At 42.3% G+C, this 19,078-nt stretch overlaps 2 protein-coding genes across 2 annotated transcripts; one reads left to right on the top strand and one right to left on the bottom strand.

The window, feature by feature from the left end:
- The first annotated feature begins 1,739 nt into the window (after window positions 1-1,739).
- Window positions 1,740-4,135, top strand: sstr1a (somatostatin receptor 1a). The gene has a single exon (XM_018734688.2). The coding sequence runs from the start codon at window positions 2,875-2,877 to the stop codon at window positions 3,985-3,987; it is 1,113 nt and encodes a 370-aa protein (XP_018590204.2). The 5' UTR covers window positions 1,740-2,874; the 3' UTR covers window positions 3,988-4,135.
- Window positions 4,136-5,379: 1,244 nt separating this feature from the next.
- clec14a (C-type lectin domain containing 14A) lies at window positions 5,380-7,134 on the bottom strand. The gene has a single exon (XM_018734832.2). The coding sequence runs from the start codon at window positions 6,989-6,991 to the stop codon at window positions 5,873-5,875; it is 1,119 nt and encodes a 372-aa protein (XP_018590348.1). The 5' UTR covers window positions 6,992-7,134; the 3' UTR covers window positions 5,380-5,872.
- Window positions 7,135-19,078: the final 11,944 nt, after the last annotated feature.

Genomic DNA, 19,078 nt, shown 5'->3' with positions numbered 1-19,078 from the left:
CCCAGTGACTGCTCACCTCTCCTGGGCATTTTAGAGTAAAAAAAAAAAAAAACTTGTCTATTTACAGCTATCTATAACATTGTCACTAGATAGATATCTAGATATGATGTTTTTTTTTTTTTTCTTAAATCTGTAATGGTTGTTATAAGTTCAAGAACATGTGTGAAATCCCATGCCCATGATTGTATGTGTAAAGGAAAGAAAGTTTTGTGGGAAATTTTAGAACATTCTGATTTTGTGTAAAGCCCTCAGTATTTACCGGATACTGGTAAAGTTCTGTTTTTAAAGAATTTAGATTGATGGCATTCCTTCTACCAAGACCTGACAGAATGTGGCAGGGAGAGTGGTTAGTTAAGTTAGTGTTGTAGATCTAGTTAATTTCGGGTAACTTAGTGAAGGCTGTGGCATAGTCCACACAACAAACTTACCGCATTTACTCTTGTCTTTCCAAGATAATAATTTTTATGTCAAAAACGTTATCCGGATGGGAAACCATGTCAAATATTTCAGATTTACAGAGATTTGTGCATGGCCCACAAATAAAGTAACATATTTTCAGATGACATATTTCTTAGTTACTTATTTGTTTAGCTGATGCTTTTCTAAAGAAGCATCTTGCAGTGATTTATCCATTATAGAGCTGGGTAGTTTTTTACTGAGGCAATTCAGGGTAAGTACTTTACTCAAGGGTACTACACTGAGAGGTAGGATTCAATCCTGAGTCTTTCATACACAAAGCAGTGGCTCTAACCATTACTCTACCTGCTGACCCAAGTGACACTCAAACCATCCATATATCACAAAAATGGTGTATTCTTTAACCTTTTACATTGTTACTTTCTCAGCCAGCAGTGCCTTTATTCTAAACACCATTGTGCTTCAAAATGGCAAAGAGAAACAAGTCACACATCATTAAGCCAGTCGTTTTTAACCCATGAGAGAATGCTTTGAAACCATTTTAAGTAGAGTTGCTTTACTGATAATTTGTAGTTTTAATGATTGCCAGTATTTTGTGTACGGAGTGAACAATTTTGAATGATAGTGGAAACAAACTAATGCAGCAAAGGAGTGGGAAAGATTGGTGGCTCTAATTTGTTGAGCAAAAAGTCTGGCCAGAAGGGTGGGCTAATTATAAATGAAAGGTGTCAAGTGAGAGGTAGAGAGGTGACAAAGCCTACAGTGTGCCTACAGGAAATTGTGCAAGCAGGATACGGACCCCTGGGCCCAAGTGCTGGTCTCTGTGCACAAGTTCCATCAAATGGTGCTACAAAACATCAGTTGCAGTGAGTCATCTATGAAATTCTAAGGGGGGACAAGGTGACTGCACGATTCTTCATCTAAGAAATCAGTTATGTCCATCTTGGAGAGTTTCAGGTAAGGTGCAGATCATTCAAATATTCAAATATTCAAAGAAGGATGTCCGAATCATTAAGTAAACCATAATTGAAGTAAAGACACTGTAAAATAAAAGGTACCCAGGGCTGGCACTGAAAATTAGGACAATATATTGGCTCAGAATTGGTCCTCCCTAGTACAGTCAAGTCTGATACAGTGTAATATTATGAAATGTGAAGTTTTAAATAACCTCACATTCCTAAATGTGGGAGAGCTGGTAGCATAGTGGTTGGAACAACTGCCTTTAGACCCAAAAGGTTGCAGGTTTGAGCCTCACCCCTGGCTGTAGTACCCTTGAGCAAGGTACTTACCCTGGCTTGCTGCAGTAAAATTACCCATCTGTATAAATGGGTAAATAATTGTAACCTTAACATTGCGAGTTGCTTTAGAGAAAAGCGTCAGCTAACTGTAAAATTTCTTCTCAGCACAATATGCCTCACTGAACTGCTTTTAATGTTTTTATTCAATGCCATAAATGCTATAGACACTCATAAAACAAATAACCCATAGAATTCCGAGCAACTGCTTCAACAAGGATGTTTCCTCCTAGCTTGATAAAATGCTTTAATATGTACTGTTACACACATGCATGGCTCTTTTTGAACTACTCCCATTTTTCCTAAATTGCTGATCGAAAAGAAAAGGTGCAATGCTTTTGACACCCAGCAGCATTCACCATGATCATGTATTAGTATTATTATTATTATTATTATTGCTGTTTTACTTTATGGTACAAGTGGGGGTGTGGCTCCTATCGAAACAATAGCTGCTGTCACAGATGACACCGATCTCCACCCTTCCACAAGGTTACACACACGATGTCTGTTCAGTTCCCGCTGCGAGCTGCCATCATCCGTCATGATTGTACTTTGCACTTTTTTCTACTGTGCGGTTTTTCTTTTTTTTTGTGCACCGTACTGTACTGTCCACCTGTCATGCAGTCCACTGAATGCAGCGAGCAGCGCTCTCGGATACACATTTGACAGCGACACCGGTGCGGCATGAATATTCGGCAGCCGGAGGATGAATCCAGTCCGACGATCACCGACTGAGGACTTGAAAGAAGCGGAGAGCCGACGCCGCGGCACATGGAAACGCGCTCGTGACGTGGATCCAGCGATGTCTATTTCTGACGCCACTTTGTATCGATTAGAGCGCCGAGAGCGTCATTTCGCGGCATCTCTTGCGTGAGCGCGCGGGAGACGCTCGCGGGACAGCCGTAGGCAGCGCGAGTCGCTGTCCATGGTGCTGGAACGCGTCGCGCCGTGCGCCAGGAGGAAGCGACGCGGGGGGGTGCACGCGCTGGACAGCACCTCCGTTACCCCCACCCCCACCCCCACCACCCCTCTCCCGGGGCGATCAGAGGTGCCCTCGCACCCGGGTCTCACTATGCTGCGCGACGCCGCCCTAGGATCTCGTTTGCTTCGCAGCTGCTCGTGAGAAGGCAGCAGGGTGGGTCGCGCGCGCGGGCGGGCGGACATGCTGGCCAACAACTCGGAGAAGCTCCTGAGTTTGGCGGACAGCCTCGATCTGACGAACTCGTCCGGGAACGAAACGCACGGCGAGTCTCAGGGCGGCGCGATCCTCATTTCCTTCATCTACTCCGTGGTTTGCCTCGTGGGGCTCTGCGGGAACTCCATGGTCATCTATGTCATCTTCAGGTACGCGAAGATGAAGACCGCGACCAACATCTACATCTTAAATCTGGCCATCGCCGACGAGCTGCTGATGCTCAGCGTACCCTTCCTGGTGACCTCGTCCCTGCTTCATCACTGGCCCTTTGGCTCCCTTCTGTGCCGGCTTGTCCTCAGCGTGGACGCCATCAATATGTTTACCAGCATCTACTGCCTCACCGTGCTCAGCGTGGACCGCTACATCGCCGTGGTGCACCCCATCAAGGCTGCCAGGTACCGGAGACCCACCATAGCTAAGATGGTCAACTTGGGCGTTTGGATCTTCTCCATCCTCGTCATTCTGCCCATTGTGATATTTTCAACGACCGCCCCGAACTCGGACGGCTCGGTGGCGTGCAACATGCAGATGCCGGAGCCGGTGCGCCGCTGGATGGCCGTGTTCGTCATCTACGCCTTCCTCATGGGCTTCTTGTTCCCCGTGATCGCCATCTGCATGTGCTACATCCTCATCATCGTCAAGATGCGAGTGGTGGCGCTCAAGGCGGGCTGGCAGCAGCGCAAACGCTCCGAGCGCAAGATCACCCTCATGGTGATGATGGTGGTGACCGTCTTCGTCATCTGCTGGATGCCCTTCCACGTCGTGCAGCTCGTCAACGTGTTCGTGGAGTCGCACGACGCCACGCTCAGCCAGCTCGCGGTCATCCTGGGCTACGCCAACAGCTGCGCCAACCCCATCCTCTACGGGTTCCTGTCGGACAACTTCAGGCGCTCCTTCCAGAGGATCCTGTGCCTCCGCTGGATGGACAATGCCACGGAGGAGCCCATCGATTACTACGCCACGGCGCTCAAGAGTCGCGGCTTCAGCGTCGACGAGTTCCCGGCGGAGCGCGCGGAGTCGGACGCCGCCGCCGGCGCGTACCGGAACGGCACGTGCGCCTCCAGGACCACCACGCTGTAGCCTAGGGGGTGCGCGACACGAGCGAGGGTTAGCGCCCGCGCCCGCGCCCGCGTCCACAAAAAAGCATGTCGCCGTCGTCCCCGCGCTGAAACACTTTGTAACAAGTTTGTTTTCCGTGCCTCCGTCCGTCCCACGATCCAGTGATTAAACTCTGTGCCCTTCAATGAATCCCGCCTCTCTACTTTTTTTTTTTCTTCTGCTCTGAGACACTGTGCGTTACACACACAGTGACTGTGTGCTCGTTTCTCGGACGACGAAGCCTCGTCGCGCGTTTATTGAAAGGGAAAAACAGACCTGAACGTGGTTCTGACGACGTGAAATAACGCAGTTACGTGGTTGTCACGCGCGGCGGTATCAAAATTGACTTTAATCAATGAACTGAAAAAAAAAAAAACATAGATCCTGGGATCATAGAGGTAAAGGGGTGATAACTGCTGTAGTTTATTCTCAAGTGTTTTCTCCTATTTATTTTCATATTACTTATTAATTATTTTCATACGTATTTATTTATATTCTCTTATTTAGTTCCACGGAAGCCTGAAATCATCACCAACCGTCTACGTACACACCCGCGCGCACACACACGGACACGCACGCGCACACACAGAAGAAGGAGCCTATGAACCGCCGGCAATGTTTCCTCAACATTTCCATGGCCATTGTCTGATCTGAGATCAGATCTCACGCTGCTCTCGAGCTCCGCAGTTCCTCCTGAGTTCTCATCACTTTTCCTTTCAAGAGTAATAACTCAGTAGCAGTTTTAGGCACATCAAGTAAAGCACTGTTGTTTCTGAAAACTTCCGTGTTGAGAAAAGGTCACAGTGGGCCTGTGTATTACTGCTGATTGACTTGCAAACATCTTTATTGGCAGAAATAAACTTATTACAGTTGTTACTATTTTTACAAAGTCCCCCAGCAATTCTGAATAAAAAGTAATCCAAAGTAAGACAGCGATAATACCACTTTCATCATAATTCAATACTCTTTAGATACAAATCCTGCTTGCAAACCACATTTATTCTTCTTATACTACTTGTAAGAGTCAAACACACAAAGGATACTACAAAACTTACAGAACACTTAGAAGCAGCCTGCTGGCATAGAATTACATTGAAGTTATATTCAGTCTGATCTATTTTGCAATTCCTTTCATATAAACAACATTAATATTAATATCCCTATAACTGCAAGTGGGTTCCATTATTTTGGATTGTTATACATTTGCTTGGCTGAGGTTCTTTTCAGAATTGAATTTAGACAACTGTATGCTAAAATTCAGTTCAGAGCTGTACAGAATATACTTCCACATAAAAACATAATGTGGAAGTACATTCTGTATAAAAACATAATTTTTCATAAAAACGTAATTTTTGTGTGCGTCGGTTACGGTCGTTTTGAAGAGCGAACTGTGGTTTGACTTTGCTGCTTACATTTACGAGTTTTACATTTACCTGCTTTCCAGTGAACCTCTGCGAAGAGAGGAGAGCAGAGCAGTGAGAGTTCAGAAAATACTTAATAAGACCTTCGTTCATAACTACACAGTTTGATACAGTCAAAATTAATGAAATAATATTACATTATATACAACACGTCTTCAGTAAAACAAAGGTTAATGTGCACACACTAGGGAGAAAATATACAGCTGCAGTCCCTGGAGTTGTAAAATTATAAACAACATTGATCTGATATTTGAAATAATTTACAGCTGATTTTAATAGACTTCGGTTCAAATCTAATTTACATCTTCCCCTCTGCTGTTTTCATTCACCAGTGAAGAAAGTTAATGTATAGAGGACAGCCTCAGCATGTTACCTTTCGTGAAAATGCAAATTCTTGAAGATTTAGCAGCTCTCAGGTGTAGATTTGGAGCTTCTTTAATTTTTTGCTATGGTGTCTCTTTTTCATGGCATTGTTTCATTGAGTCGCTAGTTCTGAGATCCACAGATTCTTTGGACTTCAGCTCCTTTTTTCCTGAAAGTTTTTTTGAATTTTTCCTGAGACAGCACTTTATGATGGCTAAAACAAGCACAACTAAAACCACCAGCACCGAGAGTACCACGAGGACTGGTATAAAAATGCTGAATTTGCCCTCAAATGTGTTTTGCAGCTGAGTGGCAGCAGTGGTCATGGTGTTGATCCCAGAGGTTGGAGCGAGTGGAGTGCTGTTGAAGGTAGGTGGGTAAGATGAAACAAGATTTAGTGACACGGTTGATGGATCGTCTTGCCTGGCTGACATTTTCTTACATGATGTCCCATCTTCACTTTGCACGTAACCCTTCACGCAATTACAAACAGACGAAGTTTCGTAGTCAATGCAGCCAAAACTGCACAGGTCACAATGGTCCCCACAGCTTTCCTTGTGGCTCCCAGGATGTCCAGACTCGCATTCAGGGCAGAGGAGCACGTCGTTTATACTCGAACCGTTGTCGAGCTTCAGGTCTCCATCAGGCTGAGGATGCACCAAGATCACTGCCCCAAGTGGACAACGAACTTCCATCACCTGGGGTTCATCAGGCACTCTGATGAATTTTATTTTCATTTCATAGTGTGGTCTTTTACAAATAAATCTGTTTTCTATCTTGCATCCCATGCTTTTAAAACTCCAGTTATCCACAGTGCCCTTCCTGATGTCCACAGACAGTAATCCACACAGCGTGCCTGTACAGGTCTCCGGAGGATCTTGGTTCCACTCATTCAGTTTTGAATCAGTACTGTTGTCCACTGTCCATACAAACCCTTTCAGTGGTGCATTTTTCTCCACACATCTCGTTTTGGGCTTCTTCAAGCCTATCCAGAAATGGAAAATCCCATCACTCTGCACTGCATCTGACACAACTGAAAAAATACTTTGAGCTTCTTCCATGTTCTTCATGTCAGTCAACAAACCATTGCAGATATTCTGTGCTTTTTCAAAGGCGGCTTTTTCCCGAGGAACAAAGTAGAGCTCGCTGAACCGGCAGCAGGGAACGTACAGGAGAAGAATAAAGCAAATCCCGCGCTTCATTTTCCCCTAAAAAGCAAGTTAATCTGCGGTTGTGCTGCTGTTTGGCCTTGGAACCCTTCCTCGGACTTCTCAGAAACAGGACTGGCTGCTCAGCCTTGTTTAGAGTTTGCTTCCTTTGTCAGTCCTGGGAGGTCCTCCCCAGGTCAACAAGCACAGGAAGCGTGGTCAGGCTTGATAATGCAAGCCGCGTCATTCAAAAAGTGGAGGGGTGTGGGCTGGAATTACAATGAACAAAATGACTTTCCAGCGTAAAAAACCGAAACAATTATCCCGCTGCATAACAAGTTTAAACAAAACAGACACTCAAGAAGAGGGTAGCACCCTAAAAAGTTGGGTGGGAAAGAAGTCAGAGTGAAGCAATGTCCCGTAATCAGCATCCATTGTGACTTTGATGTTTTACCCCAGTTCCAATCAATGCTGCTTATTTGGGGTTTGGAAAGTATTTTTGATAGGGATCAGTTCGAAGCAAATTAAATTAAAACATCAACAAGTAATTGACAAATCCAGCAATTAAATACGAGTGCAGGATAATTCGTTATTGGATTTGGTGATTTACTTTCCCAATGCAGAGGATTACATTTTGTACATTTTTTTTTCTTTTGTACAATCATTTTTCTTTAGAATGTGCACAAGGCGCTTGGGTACATTGAAACATACCGAAATTTGTGGTTATTTTTCACACACGTTTTTTTTTAGGACGCAGCACAAATGTTGCCTAGGGAGGTAGGGGGTCAGTAGATGAGATAAATGCATAAAATCTACACTTTTCAAGCAAAAGATAGGGTAGTACTGGAGAAAATTTTAGAACAAACATCTATTTGATACGGACATGAGTCTTCAAAGAATGCCATGATTTCTATTGAATTTTCTTCCCTCTGCACAAAAGAAATGCTCTCATTATTACTGCCAGATCAGACACACCTCGGTCCTGGAACAAAGACTCAGTGATGATTTATTGTGTAAAGGAGCTGACTGCTCCCAAGAGTACAGGTCAATAGACTTTCAACGTACCACCTGAGACCAGTCCTGTTCGCTGTAGGATGAATGATTTTCATTTATTTATGACCTCCTTGGGACACTTGGGTGTTCAGTTTCTATTGACTGTGTCACTACTTTTCTGCTTCTGAGGTAGTATGTTTTGTGAGATTACAGCAGATGCTTCCTGGGGAAAATGCGAGAGAATGGCAGGAAGAATGATAATGCTGAGACTCTTTCCATAGCACCTCTCAGGCCTGGGTACTGAGTGCCAAGAAGCCAGCCAAGCCAAAAAGCAGGAAACCAAATTCAGGGCAACAGGAACCGGAGTCAACGGCGAGCCCAATGAGAACAGGAGCAGGAAGGTTAACTCACAGTGACAATATGGTCATTAAATCAGCTGGTTGCCCTATTTGAAAACAATTAGGAGAAACAACAGCACTCAAGGTTGGTCATCTGCAAGGCCAGGCTTAATTTGTATACAATTCGGTAAAACTGATACAGCTGAAAGGAAGCAACCACATGTTCTTTCATTTGTATAAATTATATTTAGTAATGTCAGTAAAAGCTGAGATTTGAAAAACAGTCTAATTTCAAAGCAGAATAGTTTATTAATCACAGTTGTAAACATTACAAATACCCAAACATAAACGAGTAAGATTTTTACATTCAGTTGCTTTCTTTATTCCAACACTCAACCAAGTACTCTACCCGCCTTCGCAAAAATGTTTTTTCTTTTGCATTTGTTCTAAATTCACAATGTCATGAGAAAGACATACTAATGTCATGAGAAGCAGAATATGTGACATAAATAAAGACATTCACTTACTGCTCCCATGAACAGTAAACACTTTCGATTGCATGTTATGACTCGGATTTATTTCAGAATAAAGCTGAAATGCATGCTGTTTTCTCTTGCCTTCCGGTGTCAAAACACACCATTATATGGTGCCCTCTCTAACAAGTCCAGTTTGCTGTGGAGAGACACTGTGAGTATTCAGTAGGTGCACCACATCCAGACATTCTGGGTCTTAAATCCCAGGTGATTAATTATTCTTTCTTTAGCAGGTGCACACAATCAGAACTTAGAATTTCATATCACTTGGCAAATGTGGTTCCGGTTACACTAAGAAATGAAATGAACAGGTTTTTGCAAGCTCCAGTCTTCCTCCAGATATTTTTTATAATACGCACCCTATATCACCCAGTAAGCAATTAAATGAAAAAGAAACACAGTAATGCCGACTAAGCTAAAAAATGGAGCGAACGATAATGAAGGCGATAATAGACATAGGGTGGTGGCCATTAGCCTTGCGGAGACCAGCCAAACCACAGTGTTACCCACAAATAAACAAATTTTGGACACTATCTAAACTAAACAGGTATGTGAACACCAAGTTTGGAGATGCAGGATAAGTGCAAGCATCATTGACTGAACGAACAGAGTGAGTATCCTTTGTGCAAAGGGTTAGAAAGAGTCCTTTTGTTGCACTAGAAAAGTGCTGCACTGAGCTACAGGGGCAATGTGTGCATCTCCTTTTTCAAACCTGGAACACAGAGAAAGAAAGCATCAACCTTATCACTATTACAGATAAAGAAAAGATTTTGTCGCTTACTTGCTTCCAAAACTGCCGCGTGAGGAAAATTTTAAGGAAGCCATCCAAATCAATCATGCTCACGGAGCTTTGCGGCAAAGCAAGGATGGCTGCCAAAGGGCATTAACTAGAAGAGTCAAGTTACCAGGTTAATGACCTGATCCTACACTTTGCGAGAAAGAAGACTTTGCCATACCCTGGGAAAAGGGTGTACATCCTCGCCGACATTGCTGCAGATTTCTTAAAACAATGGCAGCGGTATGACTCCATTAGTAGGCGATTCACGGTGCACAAGATGCCATGCGGATTTTGCTTCCCAGCCAAGCTCATCATGACTGTAGAAGCGGAGGATACCAAGACATTGTCATGCTCGGCAAAGCTGAGGCATACTTGGCAGAGGCTGTGGAAATCTGGCTGGTGCGTTGTAGGGGATATAGGAGACACCATTAGTATGAGGACAAAAGTTATCGTGCTTGAACTGGATTTCAACTTAGCTGCAAAGAGCATTTATTGTATGAGCTTGAATACTATTCAAATGGAGAGGAAAGCGGCCAGCAATTTAGAGTGGGGGACTGAGGAATGTTACTCAGCATCAAAAGTGATTGTCATGGAATCAATAACATGTCAGGAATTAGGAACATGAACATGAACAAGCTCGGAGGTTCTCGGTTCTGGCTCCGTTGTGGTGGAACGACCTTCCCTTCTCACTCAGAACTGCTGAAACTCTGTCTACGTTCAAGAAGGGTCTGAAAACTCACCTTTTCCGGACCCATTTCGCCCAAGATCTCTCCAGCTCATGTATGGTGTAAATGTTCATACACCGTAACTTCGTGATCTTCCCCAGATAAGCCTTTACACAGCTGCTACTCCTGTATTGTATGTAAATGTTTGTGAACCTTATTTTAAAAAAATTGTAGGAAAGTGATCAGGATTCATCTGTCCTGAGTTTTATCCATCTACTCGAGCGATGAACATCGGTGCATCAAGCGGAAAGAAACAAACTAGGTTTACTTAAGAATCACACGTCTGCAGCTCTGTCTCTTTCTCTTAATGTAATGAACACATTGTATTTTCGCTGAGATCCACGTCGCTTTGGAGAAAAGCGTCCGCTAAATGAATAAATGTAAATGCAAATGTAAATGTTTCAGGGAGCATCTCTGCCAGGAGTCTGCATTGTTCAGGGTAGAGAAAGGGCAAGAGGTGGGGGGGACATAGAGTTCAGCTGTTTCGGAGACAGGAAGGTGTTGTGCAAAATCGCTGTTGTTAACTGCTTCTGGATGTCAAATGCTCTCATTTACTTTTCTTCGCATGAAGACAGCATATTGTCGTGCCCTCGGGAGACCGCCACCGCAGACCCATATTCCACCTGTTCAATTTTGCACTGATGAAATAAACTCCGCGCCTGAGTTCACGGCCAAAGCAGTCTTTGAGTGATCCTTGAAACGTCTAATTTTGTGCCGGCACTCCGTGACAGCTCAGTCAGGACATTAACTTGGAAAATGAGCAGAATGAACAAGTTAGTGCAAAGAGGAACGTTTTTGTGCACCTCAGGAGGTTACGTAGAGAGATTGAATTTCTGTTGGCGACCCACGTTAAACAGACAAGACGGATTAGTCTTGAAGCAGCTGCTCTGAGGGCGTTGTGAAGGCTATTTGGGGAGGTGTGGACCTTAGCTGGCGGTACCTTTGTTTTTCTTTTGTGCATTTTCTCGTGCGTGCTTTAGTTCTTCCTTGTGTTCTCCTTCAAAAGGACTATGTCCCATTTGACTTAGCTTGGTTTGCATGCAAAATATAACTTTGTGGTAAAATCTGCTGTCCGGTGCCTCTGTTACATCCACGTGGCTGCCTGTGCTTCGCACCACATTTCCTCCAACAATGTACAAAGCTAACGTAGTCCTGATCACAAATCGCTGTCTAATCCACACTGAGCAAAAAACTTCCAAGGAAAATTCCGACAGACTGAAAAATCACACGTGCTCAGCAATGCATGAAAATCAAACTGCATTTATGCCCAATAGATACACTGATTTCAACCTGAAGAGCTTATTTAATGTGTTATGCAATAAGCACAAAGCAAAAACATGTTTGATTTAACCATATTGAGGCACACAGCACCAGGAGTTTAGATGAGGCAAAGAAGGACACACAGGCAGTGCTTATCTCAAATGTCTAATTGAACACCAGGAAATAGGAGAATAATACTCTCAGACCAAGGACCCCACTTCCTCTAGGTCCTACACCTCAAACCAGTCTTCCCAGTCTACTTAACACCCCAAGGCTTTCTCTTATGCTGGCAGTCACCCCATCATTTCCCCCAGAAGTGCCCCCACTGGTTGCACACGTTATTTACAAGTTACCCATAATGCAACTATTTACAGTAAGCAAATCTTCCCGCCTAAACATAGTAACGCGGGTCATTACAATGTTAAACAGCCATATATATTTGCAGTCTTCAAAAACTTTGGATGTGGAAATAAGTTTATAGAATAGATCAAAATAACATATTCCCAACCTGAGGCAGAAATCATAAAAAATGAAGAAATATCAGAATCTTTATGGCATGCTTGCACATATCAGGGTGATCGCTTGTCTCCGTTTCTATTTGTGATAGCAATGGAACCACAGGCCAAAAACATCAGGCAACATGCCTTGCACGGGCAGATGAACTTAAATCATTAGTGCTCGTTCACATAGCACATAATTACAGCATTTGGACGCACCCAAATTCCCACCCAGTCATTATTCTGGCAGAGCACAAAGCCTCCGTGGTCTGGATATGGCCAACAGGCCACATGTTTGACACCCTTGATTTAGAACTTGTTCATATTCAGATGTTCACGTTGCTGGGACACAAGTACAAGGCAAGAATACAACTCCAGTCTCTATTATGTTTTCAAGGCTACACACACAAGAAACACGGTGAGTACAGTATAAATACATGATCCCCTTTATTAAAATTGGAGTTGAAATGCATTTCAGTGAATTGCTCTCACTTTTTCCATTAATATCTGGCAGGTGGAATGGCTGGGAGGCTGCCTGCAGTTTTTTTCACTTCCTCCACTTGCTCTTTCAAAAACAGGAAAACAAAAAAGTGTGACAAGCACCAACCAAAATGTTATGTTGACCCCTTACAGGATTTATGGGTCATTAACCTCCGAATGACCTTCTCCAGTGTACCAGGTCACCCATGCTCACCCTCTTCGACTCGCACCCCCAACCAGACCAAAGGCACTATTTGTAAAAGGAGCCAAAATACATCAAGCTAATAAAGTTCTCTACAGTGGACTTAATTTTCCCAAGGCCCAGAAATTAACTGCCATTAAGGGGGAGCCTTTCACTCTACAGGCACTTTCATTTTACAGGCAATTAAAGCATGAAAATGCCATTATTACTTTTGGTACAATAGTACTAAGCCAAGATTTTGTTCAAATGTTTTACATTCAGGTTGAGCTCTTTGTTGACAATATTACAGATGAGAAATTTCAAAGACTGAAACCAGCAATATTTATAATTCAGCCGACCATCCACCACTGTAATGTCTTACTGATTATTGAGTCCACTTGAAATTCATCAATGAATTTTTTTTTCTGTTTATGTGACTTCAATTCATTGTTTAGGAACTCATAAATTTCTCTTATATGATCAGTTTTTCATGCCCTGAATCACCAGAAAAAAAGGTAAATAGAGAGAGCAGAGGATGTTTGTGGCATTTCAGTTTGAGACAGACCTGTGTTTTGATTAAATTATGTTATTACTCCATTTTTAAATTCTTATCTCTGAAAGTCCAGTATGTATATCCTGATACCAAAGAAAAGATCGGTATTTATGAATGAAGAACTGTTTTACTGACATCTAATGAAATGTTCAACACTTCTGGAAAAACGTTATAGGGTACTAGAATAAACACTTGTGATCAAACTTATTGACATGATATAGTAGTATGTCTGGAAAAACTATAAAATACTGACACAAAACTAAAAAAAAAAAAGTTTATATTTAAAAAAAATTACGTTTGTTCAAACAAGATGAATGTAGAGATACTGTGCTCAGCTTATAATCAGAGTTACACAGCTGAGTGTGTGAGTTACTGAAATAACACTCAAACTGCCAGCCTTGTGTCTCTTATTTCAGCTTGAAGTTCAAAGACCACTGAATGGTTTTTTGGAAGATTTTTCCATTGATGCAGAAAATGCAATTAGCACTACTTAATCAAAACCAATGAAACATCTAGTCTAGAAGTTGAATGCACCTTTCCAGAACCTTCAGGTTCAGCATCAAGCTCTAGCACATGGAATGAATTTTTCTAAGGATACTTTTTTCTCAGGTGAGTAAGTACAGTAAATGTATTTTCTCTGCCTTATGATTTTCTTAACATCTTCTTTTCTCTCCGGGTGCTCTGGTTTCCTCCCACAATCCAAAGACATGCTGTTCAGGTTCCACTATAGTGTGTGAGTGACAGAGAGAGTGTGTATGTTCCACTGATGTATGGATGAGTGACCCATTGTAAGTAGTGTATCTAGCAGTGTAAGTCACCGTGGTGAATAAGGTGTGTGTGCTGATAACACTAGATAGTATCCGTTGGAAGTCCCTTTAGAGAAAAGCATCTGCTAAATAAATAAATATAAATAATGTTTTCTGTTACATTTCTTTTCAGAGCTCAAACTGTAATTAAGGTGACATTTTTACATTAGAAAATATTTTTCAGAAAAGTGAACTATAATATCCTGTTTCCCTGGGTATTCAGTCCCTGTTCTGTAGAAGCTATATAGACAGTTATATATATATATATGAAGTTATTTCCCTTTATTAATAGACAGTTTCCCTGGCCTGCACCTGAGAACAATGAAGAAAATTATGACATTTTCTCTATAAAAACCCCACTGTTAAATGATCAGTAGTGAGGCTGGAAATGAAGAATAAAGAATGTTATACAGACAGTAAGTTAGACATAAACGCATACATTTACATTTATTCATTTAGCAGACGCTTTTCTCCAAAACAACATACATCTCAGTGAAAATACGATGTGTGCATTATATTAAGAGAAACAGACAAAGCTGCAGACATGTGACTCTTAAGTAAACATGGTTTGTTATTTTCCACTTGATGCACCGATGTTCATTGCTTGTGTAGGTGCATAAAATACAGGATAGATGAATGCTGATAACCGCCTACCAATCTGTGTTTTTTTTAATAATATAAGATACACAAACAATCACATACAATACTGGAGTAGCGGCTGTGTAAAGGCTTATTTGGGGAAGATCATGAAGTCACGGTGCATGAACTTTTAGACCATACAGGAGCTGGAGAGATCTTGGGTGGAAAAGGTGAGTTTTCAGACCCTTGTTGAATGTAGACAGAGTTTCAGCAGTTCTGAGTGGGAGGGGGAGGTCATTCCACCACAACGGATCCAGAACCGAGAACCTCCGTGCTTTACAAATAGCTAATAGCTAAATACAGAAAACTCATACGAAATCCATAAATTAGAAAATGGGTAAAAAATATAATATCCATCTATTGTTATACCCCAGTAGGCCCTGTTGGTTCAGTAATCCAGAAGTGAAAGCTACATCACAAACAAGAACCTATAATTCATCACTCTCATTAATATCTGTTATCACACAAAATAATTGGAAAAGCAATATATGTATAAATATTTTCAAAGCAATACTTTAACAGATAAACTGGGTAGGGACAACTGCAGAAATGTGGTTTTCCTCACATATGATAATAAGAGTTTTATCTCTATCTCTAATCTTTTGTACCTTATGTCAGACGTCGTTGAGAAAGCAAATGTTCTGCAAAATGAGCAGCAGATGGAAATGCATTTGTAAAAACTTTATGCCAAGAATATATTGCAGAGGTGCTTGAAATGCCCTGTAAAGATTTTGTTTTAGGCTGACAAATGATCACAGTTTTCATGCAGCACTAATTATAGATGTACATTCACCCAGAAGGATTAGTTGTGGGCATTTAATTAAAAGCCAGCTACATTCCCTGATCCTCCTGTGAGTCATTGTTTGCAATGCAAGGCAAACAGGTTGTCACAGTGGCAAAGGGAGGGGGTAGATCAGACTGCTATCAACACAGTGAATCAGAGTACTTCCTTTGATTAATGCCTCCTTAGAATCACACGAGGTTCACATTTGTTTGTGCAAATTTATACAGTCTGATTCCATCTGTGGGACCCATTGAGACAGGAAATGATTTCCAAAAACACCGGTCTCATATGCACAGTTGGACCTCTGCTCATGATACACCAGCAGTTGCCAGTTTATCTGATTCCGGATTCCCAGGGACTGAATGTTAGACATTAATGACAAGATGTTAATATTGTAGCAGCGGTGGGTGGTTAGCATTTTCCAAAAAAAGTATTGCAACTACAGTTCTTAGAAGAGTCAGGAAAAGGTTTATTTTGGGACTTTGAATATTGATTTATGGTTATGAGTTTTGAGTATTTTAGTAGCAATGTAACATGCAAGTTTCAGCAGTAAACCTGACAAAATGTGCAGAACACTAACCAAAGCTGCAGAACACACAGGTCTGCACAGGGGTCAGTAACGCCAACACAAATTCCCTAATGGATGGAATGCAAACACAGACTGAAAAATACTTAAAGATAAATCAGAACACCTTATAAATAAACACACCAGTCATCATAATTAAACACACACACACACATTGGCTGAAGCCGCCTGTCCCAGGTGGGGTCGTGGCGAGCCGGAGCCTAACGCGGCAACACAGGGCGCAAGGCTGGAGGGGGAGGGGACACACTAAACAACAGACACCAAAAACGTTGCACAAGAATTTCAGCAGCAATGCATTATGGGAGAGCCACAACTCCCCCATCTCTGCTACAGTAATAAAAATAACACACTTTATATAGTTTCTTTCAAAGCAGCTTCTCAAAAGTGTTTCATGTTGTAAAGTCAGCATAAAAAGTAGAGTAATAAAACAACAGAATTAAAAGTTCAACAAAACACAAAGAGATACTACAGCTAAATCTACAACTCACACGCACACCTGTCCCAAGTGGGGGGGGGTGGTGTCACAACGAGCCAGAGCCTTACCCAGCAACACAGAGCGCAAGGCCGAAGGGGGAGAGGACACACCCAGGACAGGATGCCACTTTGTCACAAGGCACCCTAAGCAGGGTTGGAACCCTAGACCCACCACACAGCAACCGGCAGCCAAACCTTCTGTGCCCCCGCATCCACCTAAATGAGCCAACATCTCTAACCACTACACTACCAGCTACCCTCTTCATTATTTCTAAATTAAAGACAGAAATCTTAAAAAAGTGAAAATGCATCACTTGAAAGCAATTTGGAACATGTGGGTCTTAAGGCTTGATTTAAAGGGGGTTGGAAGAGGAGATTCACTCATATTATGACAAGTGGAATAGGCTAACAGTCGGATTAGTTTAATAACTATTACTGGGATATGTGCTGCTGTTGTTGACCTCCATGCTGCTGAAGGTATAGCTACAGCTTTGGCCTCAATGTGTACACCTGAATCTCTACACCCGAATGTCTACACAGAGTCTTTGTGAAGATGTAAGAAGGATTTTTTTACAGAGAATTTAAGTGATGGATTGTAAGACTGACACGAAGATGCTGGGATTTTATTTCGGGTTTTGCATTAGCTTTTCTGGTGCTGGAGGCTGGTGGACAGGAGACCTTCTGCTGTGACCTGTACTCTAGGGTGTCCAGGAATGTGGGATGAAAGATGGTAGAGTGCAGTTATCCATGCCTGCGGTGTGACTGCTGAATACAGAGAGAATTCCGATGTAGGAGCGAGAAAGGTTGGTGTCAGTATGCCTGGTCCTTGTGCTTCTCTCAGTGACTGGTTTCTCTCTGTTTTGCCTTCTGAGCACCTCTGCTCATGGATGCTCATGGATGCCCCTCATGACCCAGCCTGCTCCCTCATGTTTTGGTCTATGCTCACTTTCCCTATGTCATTTATCCTGTTTTCCTTTCTCCCAGGGGGCACATCTGATGTCACAGATTAATTACAGGATCCACTTTCAGGCATTCGTTGTTTATCGTCTGGTTTTTCTTGCAGTGAGCAGGGAAAGAATGGGTAGGGGGCTGGCAGGCTTAAAGTCAAATGTTCACACACTAAGAGAGGAATGATTTGACTGATACATTTTGGCCGGATGTTATAGCAGTTACTGTAGTAATTACGGAATAATTCTGGATTTATGAAATCATGGAATCATTATAATTATAATTATAAGTGTGTAATTATGGGATATGAAATGTATCTATTACACGGTCTGAATTTACAGAGTAATAGCTGCACAAAAGGGTATTTTCTTTATAAATCCAACAATAAAACTGGGTAGAAGTGCAATAATAATGAGAAAAATAATTTTGATAAGAGACAAGTGAATCCAGCCTGAGTATCGGGACAACAAGAGGAAGGCAGACGATAGAGGAAAGGGTCAGTGGGGAATAAGCACAGCAGAGCAGGCTGATTGTCACATGGGCAGTGCGGTGAGCAGGCTTGTACAACAGTAAGTAATAATCACAGAACATGTCCAGGATCCTTATACAGCCTTTCAGAAATTTTTTTAAACACAGCACATTTGTGTGCACTGTTCTTAAAAGCAAACACATAATAAAACATAACTATTAGTTTTTGTAAAAGGAATAAGGTATATTTAAGATATGCTGATGGGACAATCTTTGATTGATTTAGAAGCTTTGTGCATTTATGAAGGTGGTGAAAAAATAGTGGACCTAGGAAAGCTCAGGCACTGGGAAAGATTAAGAAACAGGTGCTGGTGCCGTGATGCAGTAATAATAGCGTTACATGGTAGCTTCCTGAGACTGTTGACAGTATGAGGAAGAGTTTAAATGGAAAGATTGTTTTTGGTCCTGAAGGAGAGATTAGGTACTCATTAGGTACTCATCAAATCATACAGAGAGTCTGATTTCAGCAGGTCCTGTTTCAAGTGATAGTCTGCCCTTCAGTTTGCGATTTATGAGTCCTGAAGAAGGATGGTGTTCCTGTCAAGGGCACGTGAAAATTGTTGCTTTTTATAAATGACCTTGTCATTATCAACACAAAACAATTCACACACACACACACACACACCATCTGAAACCGCTTGTCCCATACGGGGTCGCGGGGAGCCGGAGCCTAACCCAGCAACACAGGGCGAAAGGCTGGAGAGGGAAGGGACACACCCAGGACGAGACGCCAGTCCGCTGCAAGGCACCCCAATTCAATTCATTTATGTTCAATTCAATTTATTTTTACAGAGCGCACTTCTCACCGAGGTGACCCAGAAACCTGAACAATGTTCAGGATACAATACAAAACACATTAAAAATAAACTACAGAAAGGCAGGAGTTCTAGTTAACTAACAGGTTAAGTCAGCGAGCAGCTGAGGAGAGGAAAACAAAAAACTCCCATCTGTGAAGGAGAAGTGAAAAATAAACCAACTGGGATCCAACTTTTGGACTGTTACTATGTACTATGTAGCACCTCTTACATTATTTTCACT

This window comes from Scleropages formosus, chromosome 3, assembly GCF_900964775.1.
Source record: "Scleropages formosus chromosome 3, fSclFor1.1, whole genome shotgun sequence".
In the NCBI taxonomy this organism is placed as follows: Eukaryota; Metazoa; Chordata; class Actinopteri; order Osteoglossiformes; family Osteoglossidae; genus Scleropages; species Scleropages formosus.
This window is presented reverse-complemented; position numbering and strand designations above follow the sequence as displayed.